The following is a 14,865-nucleotide window of genomic DNA, read 5'->3' as shown; positions in this document are numbered from 1 at the left end:
TGGCAATACAGGAACTGGGCCCAGAGATCCAAGCCCAAGGCACCCACCTGGCAGCCCAACAAAAATGACCAGCAGACGAGGATTCATCAGGGAGTTTAGCTGATTTGTACACCGTGCCGCAACTGCCTCTCCGCATACACTCCAAGCTAAATGAGGCCTCTATTGCATACAATTAATAAACATATCTATGCGGAGAATCTGTTGTGGGATTGAAAGCCAGAACTGACTCTTCCCTTGGCCAACTCTGCATCAATAGTGAAAGAAATGGCTCCGGTCCCATCAAGCCTGTGCCAGCAGAGACTCTGTTATATTTAAATCAACATTTGCCACAGCAGGGAATTATCAGATGCTCTACTTAAATTCAGTTTTTTATGAGTTAAACAGCAAAATAAAAAAGAAAATCCAGCATTTATTTGGGTTGGGTGCTGATGCCTGCAAGCACAGCTGCTCACCAGCTCTGTTTCGCTTGCCATGTGAATGCATAACAAGAGGATTTTAAACCTTTTTCCAGTTTGCCTAGCATCAGGATTTGGGTTTTCTTACTCTTACTGCTGTAGCAATGCACCCAGAACGCCCCAGCCCCTCAGCAACCTTGCAAAGCAGAGATGTGCACAATTTTCTCATGTTCCCTTCTTTGCAGAGGCAAACTCTAGAGCTGGAAACCTGCAGACAAAGGCTGCAGAGACAGAACTACAGGGTGGGCTACAGCGTGAGGGCGGCTGACCTGGACCTGCACATAAACTGAAAGGCAGCACGTTCCAGGAGCCGAGCCATGGTGCTCCAAGAGATGGTATGAGGTCTTACCACATTCAGAGGTAAGGGGCCTGTCCTGCCCATACAGAATTCAAAGCAGTTTCAGAATTTGCCAAGGCTTCTGAACGATTTGAGAGGGTCAAACAACGGGGAACACCTCAGCTACTCTGTTTCCTTGACTGCTGTTCCCACATGAGGTTTCGTTATCGGTAAAATCAGGTACCTTCAACAGTGTTTCATGCACAAGAGATGGACTTTGGCTCCATGAACTGTGTAATCAGATTCTTGGAAAAAGAACGTAGATCAAGAGAGATGCTCCTTTATGTCTTTTACTTAAGACCTAGCAATGACACAAGCAATGAAATTTGCTGCTAATGGTGCTCCCGATTTGTGCCTGTACAACATTAAAGCTGAATTAGAACACTGCCGTTCTTTATTTGTAATCTTCCTTGTTTGCTTTCACTAATGTGCTATTCGGCTTAAAGACTATTTACTAAAACTGAGCTGTATAAAGACCATTGACAATGTCACATGAGCTTCCATTATTTGTAAATTAATTTACACAAGCCAAGTTTTAAGCCATATACAGTTTAGATACATTTAAACTGTGGATCCAAACCTTTAATCTATATCCTCCTAACTCCTTTTATACATATTGTGTGTGGAAATTAATGCATATAAGCAAACTTAATCTCCGTATTTTCATTGCTACTGGTGACGAGATACAGAAACTTTACTCGTTCTGGAACAGATGGTAGAAACAGAAATTTCTCCCAATGAAATTAAACTTGATCTAGAGCAAGTTGCTTTAAAGAACCTCTCTGTGAGGTGTGGTCTTGATCTCTGTCTCATCCCTGCTGTCCCACCCCAAAAATAAATAAAAAATAAAAATATTAGTACTGAGAGGCACCACTGGCAAAAACGCTTACTGTGATGACAGCTCAGGAATTCTCAGATGCTGCCACTCAGTTAAATGCTTTTTTTCTGTGATAAGAGGTTGCCACTGATGGCACATAATGGCATAAATACGCCTGGGAAACGCTGATCTATTTAGTAACGAGTTCCTCTGCCTACTAAGAACTGCTGAGATCCACTCACGCAGTTTTAAACAAGCACCAGCAGTGACTAAAGCCACTTAGGTGAAATATTTGAGAAGTGACTAGATATGTGGAAAGGAATAGTGGGGAAGAAGGGCTCGCCCATTCCTGGCGATTCTGAAGATACTATTTTGTCAGCCATCACTAAAAAATATCCCTGCTTTCCACATCTTGTAGGACTAAGGACAGGATTTTTCATTAAGAACATTTACTTTTAATGCTTCTATCCTTGGATTTAAGAAATCTTCAGCACCTCTAAGATGCAGAAAAACAATTCCAGAGATGAAGATTTATATTCTTGGTAATGGGGCAGACTCACATAAATAATTGGGCTGAATCTGAAATTTCATTCCAGTTGTAAAGTGTCTGTCTCTTATTAAGCTGCAGTGCATGATTAGAGGTTTGACTGTATCAGTCAGTCACAGCCATTGTCAGAAATAAATCGCTAGATTAACTTGTGACTATGGCAAGCACAGGAAATGTGTGCTCTTCAGGAAAATAATGTTCCTGAACTTCTGCACTTGATAGCATAATCAAAATCTTCCCAAGGGATTCAGACAAATATTGGCATGATAACATTAAAGGGGCTGGAGTCTCCTATCCATTTTGTTTTCAGTTTGCATTTCCAGGTCCAGGCAGAGAATGGATTAAACAGACAAACAAACAAAAAACAATGCCACAATTAGCATCTATTTTGCATCTAATGAAACAGAAGACGAGCTTCTTTGTCCGTAGTTATTTCAAGCCTTATGTTTTCATCTAGGGCTTCATCCAAACTCTAATGAAATCAGTTCTTGGATCAGAACCATAGATTTGTTGCCAGCACAGGGTCTACACTTCTCAGTACCCACAAAACAATTATTGAGCAAGACTTGCTGGCTATCTCAGTTATTTCTCATCCACATGTTCTACAGAACAGGTCATTTTTAACTTGAAAACAACAAAAAGAGTTTATAACCTCAAGCTTACTGCCACAGACCAGAACCATTACTTATTTGAATCTGGTACCCAGTTTCTGAAACACTGAATTATTTCCAGTAGACTGTTTACCTTGACGAACACAGAATTAGCCTTGTATCCTGAGCCTTTATGTGAAATTTAATTGTCCAAAGCAAATATGACCTGTTAAGATTTACAGGCTTTATTAGCAGCAATAACAATTTTACAAATCAACATCAGTAAATCAGGGTTTATTGAGAACTCCACAATTTTTATCTGTAGAAAGCAATTAAAATGTCAGTTTTTCATTGGATACAATTCCTAACTTTCACAAAAGACAGATATCCTGTTTAAACATTGAGTGTAAAGCAGTGTATTTTGAATAATTCTAAAATTCTCAGTAAAAACCAAGCAGTGCTGACTGAGAATTACCATTTTTTCCCCAAATGGCTGAATTCCAACAAAGACAGCATTTTTGGCTACTTAACTATACAGAAATTGGAAAACAGTCAAAATGTATGCAACCAGTTCAGCAAACCAGACTTGTTGGGTAGAAGTGTACATATCATTATTTGTTTCTTCAGGTCTCAAAGAAAACAGATTTTATACAGTTTTTCCACTTTTAGCTCACCTTTAAATGCTGTATTTTTAGAATTAGCAAGAAACCCAAACTGACAGACACGGTAGCATGCTCTTCAGACCATGAAAACAGTCAATGTAGGAAAATGCACTCAAATCTCCTAAGGAAGGTACTAGGATCCTTATCACATCAAGGAACATTCCTTCAGTGACCATACAGCGCAATGCAAGTCACAAGGGGTACTTCAGCCTACAAAGCTTTGAGAGAGTAGATTAGGCAACTGAACAGAAGAAAATTAAACGGTGGTGTGTGAAAGGGGAAGGGAAAGAAGAGGAAGACGACCAGAATATGAAGGTGCTGGACAAGGCAGAGTTCCCCCATGAAAACTGGGCTGCCAGCTCCCAAGGCTGACACACCGCCAGGACTGCAGGGCAGATACATTTCCACAGCTAAGAGATCTTTTGCAGTCCAGCAGAGGCCATATCACACCTCATTTCACTTCGTAACTGCTTGTTTCCAGCCTTTTTCCTACAACTCTGCTCTTGATTTGGGGCGTTTTAGTAATAAACATTCACTTCTTTTACTATAAAGTCTGTCTAGTTTTGTGGAACAACGTTAACCAGGGTGAAAGGAATAAGCATAGCGGAAGGTTTTACCCGAGAGATAGCAAACTTATCTGAGAGAGGATACGCTGGCAATCTGGAGGGACATGCATTCAGAAAACCTCGTTTAGCAACGTACAGCGTTCGAGAGAAAAAGGTCACCGAGGTTGCCAGCTGGTGGCTTTGGGGAATCTCCACAGGCAGTGATTACCATCCCTTCTGCAGAGAGCATGGGCAGGGAATCCTTCACAGACCAAAGATGTTTAGGCAATTACACTTTTGGAAATTTGTCGTCGACAAAATAGATATATTTACCAAAATACAAATTTCAATAATGTTGGCAATTCTCTGTAACGCAGCATCCATTTTTTGAGTAACATAGGAATAAAAATAATGCATAGCTGCAGAAATCTGAGTGACAAGAGTAATGCACATTAGATGCCTAGAATCAAATTCATCTGCTCACCATTCTTACTTCTAACTCATTTTCCTTTTGGTCTTTAACACTTTTACCTGATTTTCAGTGGCTTTAGCACCCTAGTTTGCTGCATTTCTCCTCTCTTTATTTTCAATGGCATCTGCTCAACATGCTTCTCCTTAACTGAAAGGACACATTTGGAGCTTATTTTTCCCTACTTTTTTTGTTCTTTCAATCAGAACATTCCACAGCAATTGTGGAAATAAGGGGCAAAAATAACCTCTGAGTGATACTATTTCTCTTACTCATCAGCACATGCTGACGAGCACGCTGCAGTGTGCAATTAGGAACAGGCACAGTGTTCCCGGGGCTGCACTGCAGCCTGCACGTGGTGACTGCAGCACACCCAGGTACGCAGGAGATTGGAACTACAGGTCTCAGCTTTGCCATGGCAGCACTGGCTCCAGACTACCACCACCAGTCTGCTTTTGATGGGTAAGAACAGTGTGATGCCATGCTAGCTTCTACCGGATTATTTTTTTCTTTAATGCCTCCCTAGCAGATTTTTTAAACACAACCCACTTCCTCCAAGAATAGTCTGGCTATTATCATTTTAAGGCATCCCTATTAGTTTCCTGTTAAGATTCCGCTCTGTTGACAAAAAGCATGTTTAGAGCTAAGCAAAAAAACCCCAAATTATTATTTGCAGCCGATTTTCTCTCTCCAGCAACGATTTATCATAATATTTTCAGTTTTAATTTGTTTCATCTTTCAATGAGAAAAGTAATTTCTGAGATAATAAGTAACAATCTGTTTTTGGTTTGTAAACATAAAACTTGCAAATTGTATCAAAACTAGGATTTTTTTCAGCAAACATTCCTGAATTTTGATAATAAGCTGTACTTCTTTAAAACATATCATCAAAAAAACCCGTATTTAAAGCAGGCTGCGAGAGAAGAACACGGTAACCAACACAGGAGCTTGAAAACCACATGGTAGCAAAGCCCTTTTGCTTCCCTGCTGGCTTGTCACCAGCCCGGAGGCATCAGCCACCAGCAGTGACTTGCCCGAAGCCTCACCTCAGCTGCAGGGACTCCCTCGGGTGGCCGACAGTGGAGAACGATCATCCCTTCGATAGGAACCTCCTTCCCTTGTGGGTCTTGCTCAAAGTTTTTCCGTAAATCTGCAGAGTTTAATGCAATAATTCATTATACCTCCAGAAGCCATTACTCCCCAAGCAGTACTACACAGGCTGCAGAATCGAGCAGCAATCCCGCTTTGCCATATTCTCCTCTTAAGTGCGTGCAGAAAGCGATGGGCAACAGAGAGCTACACATTTTTCCCTAGGCGAGGGGCTGGGGGACCCCATCATGTTTAGCTGTGTTTCCATTTCTGCACCTTTAGAAACGATGTGCGTGTGACTACAGAGACAATTTCAGAACCCACAGCCCCGGTGGCTGCAGTTGTACATTCCATCCCTCCAGCTCCTGCCTTTCCAGAACAGGACAATCAAATGCAAGAACAACCACGTGGCGCTGTCAGGGTGCTGTTAGGGCCAGCTGAATGAACCCCAGACTGGGTGAAAAATTTTCCTGGTGTATGCTACTTCAGAAGAGTGCCAGGGTATTTTATACAACGTTCTAAGCTAGGTGTTTCGTTTAGATCGCCGACGCACTGCACACTGTAGGGGAAGGAAAGGAAGGGCTGAGCCATTCCACACGTGCTGAACTGGCCGATCACAAGGTTGCTTCGTTTCAGATAGGCGGCCCAGCCAGGCATTCCGGGTAAAAACAGGGTGAATTGTCTCAGAGTCACACTGGTGTGGCCACAGCACTCCTGTGTACAAGTGCCTGGGCAAACCAGAAGACACAAAAAGGAAACCTGTGTCCGATGCCACTGACCTACCCCAGGTACACCAGGAATATGTAAAGTTTTGCTTGCTACGCGCTACGCGTGCTTTGAGAGTTAGGAAGTTTCCATTGGACACACTCATTTTCTTCAAACAGTGTCTCAGATTCCACAGTGTGGATTTACTGATTTAATTTTCTCCATTGGTTACATTTCAAGAAATAAAACCCCTTAAACAGCAGAGGCTCTGGATCAGTTACACTTCAATATATTTTACAAAATACATTAAGACTTATTTTAGCAAGCTGGTCACTGGAGAAAGATGCACACGGTGCACGTATTCTCCTTTTTATGATTCCTTGCTAATGTTGATTTTTTTTTTTCCTCAGAGATAACCAATATCTTTTCCAGTACTCTATTTAAAAAGTCATTCATTAACAGTCAGGCTGCAGTTGTGCCTACAAATGCCTTTATTAGGATGAAAAATGGAGTAAGATCCATCTTCTCATTTTCTCTGCATTCCACTCTATCATAAAGAAATACTTACCTGCTTTTTCAGAGAAATATAAAGTGCTGAAATGCTTTGGACTTGACTCACAATTCAGAAACTCTATGCTTTAAGCACACACACACAAAAAAAAAAAAAAAAAAAAAAAAGAATAAAAAAGTCGACACTACCACAGCATGCATCACAGTGATAGGTGCTGTGAAAAGTTATGGCTTCTGTGTGCCATCACGGGTTAGACCTACACATCCTCATCTCTGGTCCTCTACAGGGTACTCCCTCACACCGAAATCCACGCCCCAGATTAAGTAGCCGGGGTGTTCAGCACGGGCAGGATGACAGAGGTCCATGAAACGCTCTGCCCTGGGAACAGTGCGGGAAGTTTACGGGTGATGGTTGGCAGCTACGATTTTTTTCTGTCTGGGGTACTAACAAGTCCCATCATCTCTGCACTCGAGAATTGCTGTTCTTTTCATTAAAAAAAACCAAACCAACTAGGCTTCAAGTAGAAGTAGCAGAGCAAATGGCCAGTACAGGAACGCAGTTCTCAGGTGAAACATTGAGCCCCGCTCAGCACCGTCCATAAAGCAGAAATGAAGAGCGCTCTCTGGAGCGCCCGCTAGGTTAATGTGATATCTGCCGTTATGGATGGCAGCTGGGGAAGTGGTTTGCGGAAGAACTGGTACCACAGCGATGGGTTTAAAAGTCCCAGCACACTGCTCCACCTGCTTCTGCTCATTCTGATTTTTACTCGTATTGCCATATTATGGGGTTGGGAAATCACAGTGCAGAGAAAAGTCAATAAAAATTCAATTCAGAATAATAGTCCTTTGCAGCTTAGTAATACAGGGGAATTATTAGCTCATTCAGTGTTATGACAGTTAATGCAGTAAAATAAAAAAATTGAATTTACACATATTTACACATTTAAACTAAGTCAGCCAACAAAAAGATCTGTCATTTATAAAATCAAGGAGTTGTTACATTGTCCTATTACTTACCTCAAATGTTTATTTTAAGTTACCCTCTTAAAAGAGCATAATTTTAGAAAGATTTATCAAGAATTGCTAGAACACTGCCTGATACAGTTACCATTCAGAGTTTCTTGCTTGAACTTCCCTGACCCACTCCTCCACCCCCTCATCTCCTTCAAGAAGTATTTCTCCCAGTTCTTTGCAGGTTGTTGCCATCATTTCCTTGGACACGTTCTTTAAAGACCTGAACTGGTGATTTAAAGGAAAAGGGTTCACAACAGACTGGGGGGAAGTAATTTCCTGAATTCTCTGCTAGTGCAAAAAGATGGTTTCAGGCTCTGATTCTGCTATAAAAATGTAGCAGATCTAATTGCAAGGTAAAAATTGGATGAGGCTTTGAGTATCTCCACAGCCTCATAGTAACAATTGTATTTGGGTTCTGTCTTTTTTATGTCCCTTCTGCTATGATGGCATTTATTGCATTTTCCATTTTTTGCGTCTTTCCAATAACGATCTGTTGATTGTGAGTTGTAACACTCCAGCACACTATTTCAGATTTGAAGAACAGAGATAACAGAGTCTGAACGCTTCCTCTGAGGACAACGGTTGTCCTCTGCTCCCCACTGTATTAAAAATTCTGGAATGAGTCTCCTATGCTCAAACAGATAAAACCAAATAACCCCCCTTCCCTCATAACTCTTTAATTAATCTACAGTGCTGTTACTTAAACATTTGTCAGCCTAAAAGACCAGAGTTACTCCCTTTGTGTAAAGTAGCAAGTAATGGTGCCCCCTAAGCCAACAGCGACGGCAGCTGCCGTAACCACGTGGCCTTCTTCAGAACCACTGCTGGTAATAATGACCATCCCTGTTTGGTGTGACTAGAAAGACGTACATTTTAACTGAGTAATTCACAGTTCTGCACGGTGGAATTCCTTTTGAATCCCATTATGGCAAGCAGCAGGCACATAGAATCCTAAGTAGCTTAACAGCACAGTGTAACTATACAGGGTCCAGTTTTTAATACCAGATGTCACATGCAACTGGCTCTGAAGTCAAAGCACAAGGCCTGGTGGAAGGATATGAAAAAGCAGATGTTAGCACCTGGGAACATACACCAGCCTCAAATCCACCTCTGTCTCCCTCCAGTAACCTTCGGTCACAATGGGGTTGGCAGTGAGATGGAGCAACCCCACCACCCAGAGGTTCCCAAAGAGGACTGCTGTCAGCTGTCTTCCCACACCAGAAGGGCTGATCCTGTGTGATGTCCAACATGGGAAGCACATGCTGGGCTGGTCGTTTCTTCATTATGACACAGGCAATATTATGGGCTGATTTTGAAAAGCTGTTGTCCAGTTTTCCAGTCCAAGGATGAGGCAATAATACTTTCACCTTGTTACAAGAAGGAAGTTTTTCCGAAGCCACGTTAACTTGTCTGAATGACAGATTCCACCATCTGATGTAGATTTCACATCAGCTACATAGTTAAAGAAGTGGAAGACTACCTGCCTTGCTTATGAACAATTCTTCTATCTTCACTAGTGGCTCTTGTAAATGCCTATATGAACAGCATTTAAAATTATTCTTTTCTAAAGAATGTATGCTTAGTTCCATTGAGGAATGACGGTGTTTCTGAAGCAGTCTTACTTCTGTTTAAGATGTTTGGATCTCATGTCCTCAGAAAAAGGAGGGAAGATATTTTTTCCTCTACTGATTGGAATTATTCTGTTTTTCCTACTTTTATCTCATTTCCCCCACAGCTTATCATACCTGAAGACCAGCGATATGTTTCGATATTGAAAGCCAGATTTAAAATACTATATGACAAAAGCTTCTAATGTATTCTTGCCTTTTTTTTTTTTAAAACGAAGTGTAGCAGGCAAACATGGTCAAATAGTTTTTCTTTTTTTTTTTTTTTTTTTTAGATCAAATGGGAACAAAAGGGCACTTCTAAGGGGATTTTCAATTTGCATTAACCTTTTCTATTATATTGCACTGTTGTGACACTGTGCACAATCCAGAATCTCTGAAACAGATTTACCGAGTGTAAATGCAAATCAATCAATACACATTAAAATAAAAGAGAGCTCTGAAAACCCCCCAAAACATGCATGCTTCCCATGATACTCCTACAGCAAGTCATAGGGAGGGCTTGCAAATACAGCACTACCTTACCAGTATCCATTTATATTTAATCCTAAAGGAACAGTGTGTTTCCATACCTTACAAAACCTGGAATAGCAGAACATTTACTCTACTCACACGCTATGCGGACAGATGCCTTCCTACTCTTCGAGGTCCCTAGATGGCTCCACGCAACACATTGACACCAGTAATCTTCTGGCCCATGAAAATCTTCCACCTGCTGTCTCGTCACGTTGATGAAAACCTCTCGAACTTTCAATCCTGAAGGGGAAAGATACAGAAAATTAGCTGATACAGGCTATCGTACTTGGGCATAAAGCTAAGGTTAACCAAACCTTTTCTTTTAATTAAACAATCCCATTTTTAATCAAGGCAAAGCTTTAATTACTTTGACAATAATATATCGCCACTAATTAAACTCTAAAAGCTGAGTAGGTCATAGTGCATTGCGTTATAAGAATTACCCACCCACTGTGGTGTTTGCAAGAACTTAACGCCTCCCCCTGAAACCTTGTCTCTTCTGCCTTTTTCACCCAGAATGTTTATCTGGAATTTTATAGTATAACATACAGTAAAAATGTCTCCTGTTCTAACATCTCAGTGCCCTTGAAAACCATTCTGAAGCACCCTGGTAGGCCCCCAATCAAGTCAAACAGGCAGAACTATGCACGTATGACAGGAACTAATCAAATGCCCCACTGAATTCAGCCTGTTCCAGCCGCTGCTGCCGCGGTTCTGTCCAGCAGGCATCTCCTTGCACGTGGGTCATGCTGCAGCAGCCCCCTCCCCCCAAAAGCTAAGCTCAAGCCATTACAGCCTGGAAGGAGGAGAAAAGAAAGAGAGGGGAATAAATTTCACAGCTCACAAATGGGAGATGGTCCCCTTTGCCACCCCGTCCTTCTGGGAAGCAAGTGAAGCAGCTACAAACCTGGAAGTCTTGCCTTTCTTAACACTCACAAACAGAAGCGTGTATTACATCGGACAGATATCTTGCTTATTTTATGCAGTTTCCCAAAGATAACCTTGCTAAATTCATCTGCAGTGCAATGTTGCTGCTGTCTACTTCAAATTTGCTTGTTGTCTATCAAAATGGATGCTTAACCCTTTCCTGGGGTAGGAATCAGTCACACCTAAAGAGCTGACAAAGTATCTAAGGGAATAATCAAGGCTAGCCAGGAGTAAAGATGGGAATTTTTCTTAGCCTGCTACCAGTTTTGTAATTGCCTGGGCACAGGTGGAGTTGGGCAGCGTTGCCCCTCAGACAAAGCTTGAAGGTACATCAGTACAAGACACCAAGAAGCCTTGTAAACCTGACACCTCATTTTATACACTTGGGATGTTTGTCCTATCTGCAACTACCTTTGCATGAGAACCTCGGGGAGAGGAAATATACTCCAAGCCTGGGTTAAAAGGCATTAGGAATCATTTGAAAGAGCTAGTCAGAAAAACATTAATTTGAAAATAGAAAACATTCATGCCTACTACTTTCTTCTTTCTTCTCCTGTGCAGTCCCAAGATACTTATTTCCTCTTCACTAGAAATGAATGAAAACTCAATCTTAAAATATTTCATGCCTGTGAAGTTTATAAAGCAGCAAGAAATTTCTAAGCCTGAACTCCATAAAAATTGGCTTCCACTTAATCTCAGGCATCATTAACAGCTGGGTATTTCACTTCTGAAAGGCACTAGGAAGTCAGCGCGTTCCTCTGGTAAACAGGAGAGATGCGGCCCACTGGGGATGCTCACTGAAGGGGCAGGGAAGGTCAGACAAGCTTTAAGTACTATAAAGCAATACAAAATTTTTGCTGCCTTTCCAGCAACAGGCGAAGGGAATTTTTAGTTCTTTCCATTTAGCCTGTTTGGCTTGCTATATTTCACAACAATACCTGAAGACATGGACAAACGTGGGACACCTTCCCTAAGTTGTAGCCATAATTATTTTAGTCACTCTAAATATTTATTCACTCTGTAATAAACAAACAGAGGTTTCCTTGTTGGTTTTATTTGCATTTTGGTTTTTTAAAATATGTCGATGCAGTCTTCAACAAAACTGTTTACAAAACGTCCCTTTATTTTCTGACACGGTGAAAACAAGCCATTATGAAATAAACACAGCACATGGAACTCAGCAGTTCTGTCAGAAACTCCCCTCCTTGCTGACATACTGACTGTAGAATGCACGACGAAAATGCATCATCTCAAACTGAACATCCAGGCTGCTCCGCCAGCGATGACTCCTTGGATTCTTCAGTCACACAACCATTCTGTAGAGGGATCTTCACAGGTTAAGGATAAGAGCAGCTACAGTTAATTTCCATTAGAGACCATGAGTCCTGGTGACCTGACGCAGCAGGTCTTGACTGGCTGAAGATTTGGCACCCCACCATGCTATAGGACAGTGACAGACATACACTTTCTTCTTAATTACCTACGGCACATCAAGCTGTGTGCCTGAACGACTGCAACCCAAGCTACAGCGCACCAAGCTCCAGAGCCTCCAAATCCCAGCTAACCTGCACCCTTGTCCAACACGGCTGCAACCCGCCTACGGACAGATTTCTTCGACACAGGTGTAAACGCATCAAGCCCTTGACAAGCACCGACCTTTCCAAGCTGGCCCGTCTCCAGTCAGGAATCCCTGCTCCGGCACCCCGTGAGCCGACACGCACTGCTGTGCAGCCATGCACATCGCATCTGCCTGCGTGTCTCTGCTGCCTGTACACACAGCGCTGCTCTGTGTGTTGCTGTGAAGGTACAGCCGCTTGCTCTACCCAAGTACCTCTAGCTATTGTGCCATCCCATCATCAGCTTGTTCCCACCGTGACCTCTAAGTAGCATCTTCCAAGGCAGAGCATACTCCTCGTCACCAGCCGCTAACTGCAGCCTTGCTGACAGCGCTGGTTCTGCTACACCGTCTTCTCAACTCTCCATTTCTGAGCTACTCTAGGAATCTTTGGAAGCAGCAAATAGTAAGGAAGGTACGAGAACTGTGTATCATACAGCTTACTGGTGCATCCATGCTTACAATGACAGAATCTTTACTGATACCAGACAAAAACAATCATCACATGATGATGATTTTCTTGCGAAGCAGAAGCCATTTCTGGTCTTACTGGTTCTGAGTAGTCATCAGTGAATACAGGCATCTACAGCTTCAGATTGGTTAAGGTAGAAAATTCTCCAACTGAGTTCTGCCATTCATTGACACCTTATCTAATTAATCTATATAGTAGCCTGTATTTTCTGAGGCAGCATTTAATGTGGTTTGAATCAGGCAAGCGAACAGCACATGCTTCTGAGAAGCTGGAGGTTCAGCATTTTGAGAATAGGACAGGTAGGAATTCAGGTCCTTTTAAAGGTCTCTCAATTTGGCAATAGACAAAATAAATGTATCCAAAATAGCAGAATCACAGAATTGTTGAGGTTGGAAGGGACCCTCTGGAGAACATTTCATCTTTGGGGAAAGTTATGTTTTGTTTATGGAGAAAGTACACCCATTTTCATTTGTTTTAGAAACAACTACAGAAAGCAAACCTATTGGGAACAGAGACATATTCTTCATTTATCATCCCTATATTTCACCAACAAATATACTCACCTACCCTCTGCATCCCAAGAAATGCCAGAAAAATTGTTCATAGAAAATGACACAGAATGAAAAATCCATGCAAATAAAACCAGGCATATAATAAACAAGAGCAACATTTTACCTGTGACTTGTATAACTCTAATAAGCACTGCAAGTCCAACCCTTTAAATTATTGTGCAAATTATAACCATCATCTTTTGTTATACAGTACAGCCTTACAGAATATAAAATTATGACTATGGTACTGATATGCTAATAAGCTTTCTGCACTGTTGGATGGTTTAGCTGCAGATAGACTAATGCTGGCAGCAGATGAATAATTGCTCTCCATGTACTAAACATAACAGAGCTGCACAGAACTTCAGCATTTGTCAGCTTTATTTGTTTAAATGAGAAAAACACTGACAGCAGTTATTGTTGTAATCCTTTTATTTATCAGACAAGAAAACTCTAGTTAAGTCTTAGCAGGTCTGATCCTCTGGTGAAACTGAAAAGTTGAAATATTTGCAGACTAATTCTGGGGTGCATGCTGCAACGTTCAGGCAAGAACAATAAATCTGAAGGAAATTAATCAAACCATAATTATTATATTTTTATCACAGTAGCATCTACTAGCTCAGGCTCTCACTTTATGAAGCAGAGTACTCGGAGAGCGCCAAGCTCCTGCTCTGCCACGTTTACAGAATAAACAGAAAAGGCAGGCTACGGATCACTATCTTTTCTGCAACTCAGGAAATAAGGCAGGAGAGGATGAAATAACTTGGTCTCTAACTGACCGACTGCGGCAGCGCAGAGATGGGAACCTGCGCCCATCGCAGCTGCAGCACGTGTTTTCTTGCCTGCACTGATTTTCTGCTCAAACAGCAGCAAATCCACAACAGCAGAGACTTCAGCACTAACTCTTTGAGCCCACCTGGACCCCCTGCATTCTCAGGCAGCCAGCACGTGCTGCAGCCTGTAACTGCAAAGCTTAGAAAGCCACAAAAATCCTTCCTCTCTGGCTGCTCCTCCTCTTCAAATTAACAGTGACTCCTGTGTTACTCATAAGATTTTTATTTCTGTCCTATAAAAACAAAATCATGCAAATTGGATTCCATGTTCATCACACTGACAAAATACACCCGTTGTCTACCAACAGCTGTCCTTCCTGTCCTTTTCTGTGTACACAACACAGTGCTGTAGGTAAAATCCATCAGAACAGCGTGCCTTCAAGTGCCATTGCCAAGTACTTCTTGCATATGCCTGGCTAAGAGCTTGCTGGCAGGGATTTATAGAGATGCTAAGATACATTTCTTGTATTCAGCACTAAATTCCCTCTTGTTTGGGTTTCTTGTTGCTGTGTTTCACCACTTTTCTACACATCTCGGGATTTTAATCCCATAACAAATAGTGGAAGGATGGAAAAGGACAGACCCA

At 41.8% G+C, this 14,865-nt stretch overlaps 1 protein-coding gene across 2 annotated transcripts in view; it reads right to left on the bottom strand.

Annotated features, from left to right (window-relative positions):
- UNC5D (unc-5 netrin receptor D) overlaps positions 1-14,865 on the bottom strand; it is a 214,927-nt gene that overhangs the window by 83,450 nt on the left and 116,612 nt on the right. For both annotated transcript variants that reach the window (XM_080370205.1, XM_080370206.1), the window contains exons 3-4: positions 9,978-10,121; positions 5,469-5,572 (exon numbers count right to left, since the gene is read on the bottom strand). In XM_080370205.1, coding sequence (XP_080226331.1) covers positions 5,469-5,572; positions 9,978-10,121 — 248 coding nt within the window. The remainder of the gene's footprint in view (positions 1-5,468; positions 5,573-9,977; positions 10,122-14,865) is intronic.

This window comes from Falco punctatus (assembly GCF_963210335.1).
Source record: "Falco punctatus genome assembly, chromosome: 20".
Lineage (NCBI taxonomy): Eukaryota > Metazoa > Chordata > Aves > Falconiformes > Falconidae > Falco > Falco punctatus.
Note: the sequence above shows the minus strand (reverse complement) of the source record. Positions and strands in the feature narration are given on the sequence as shown.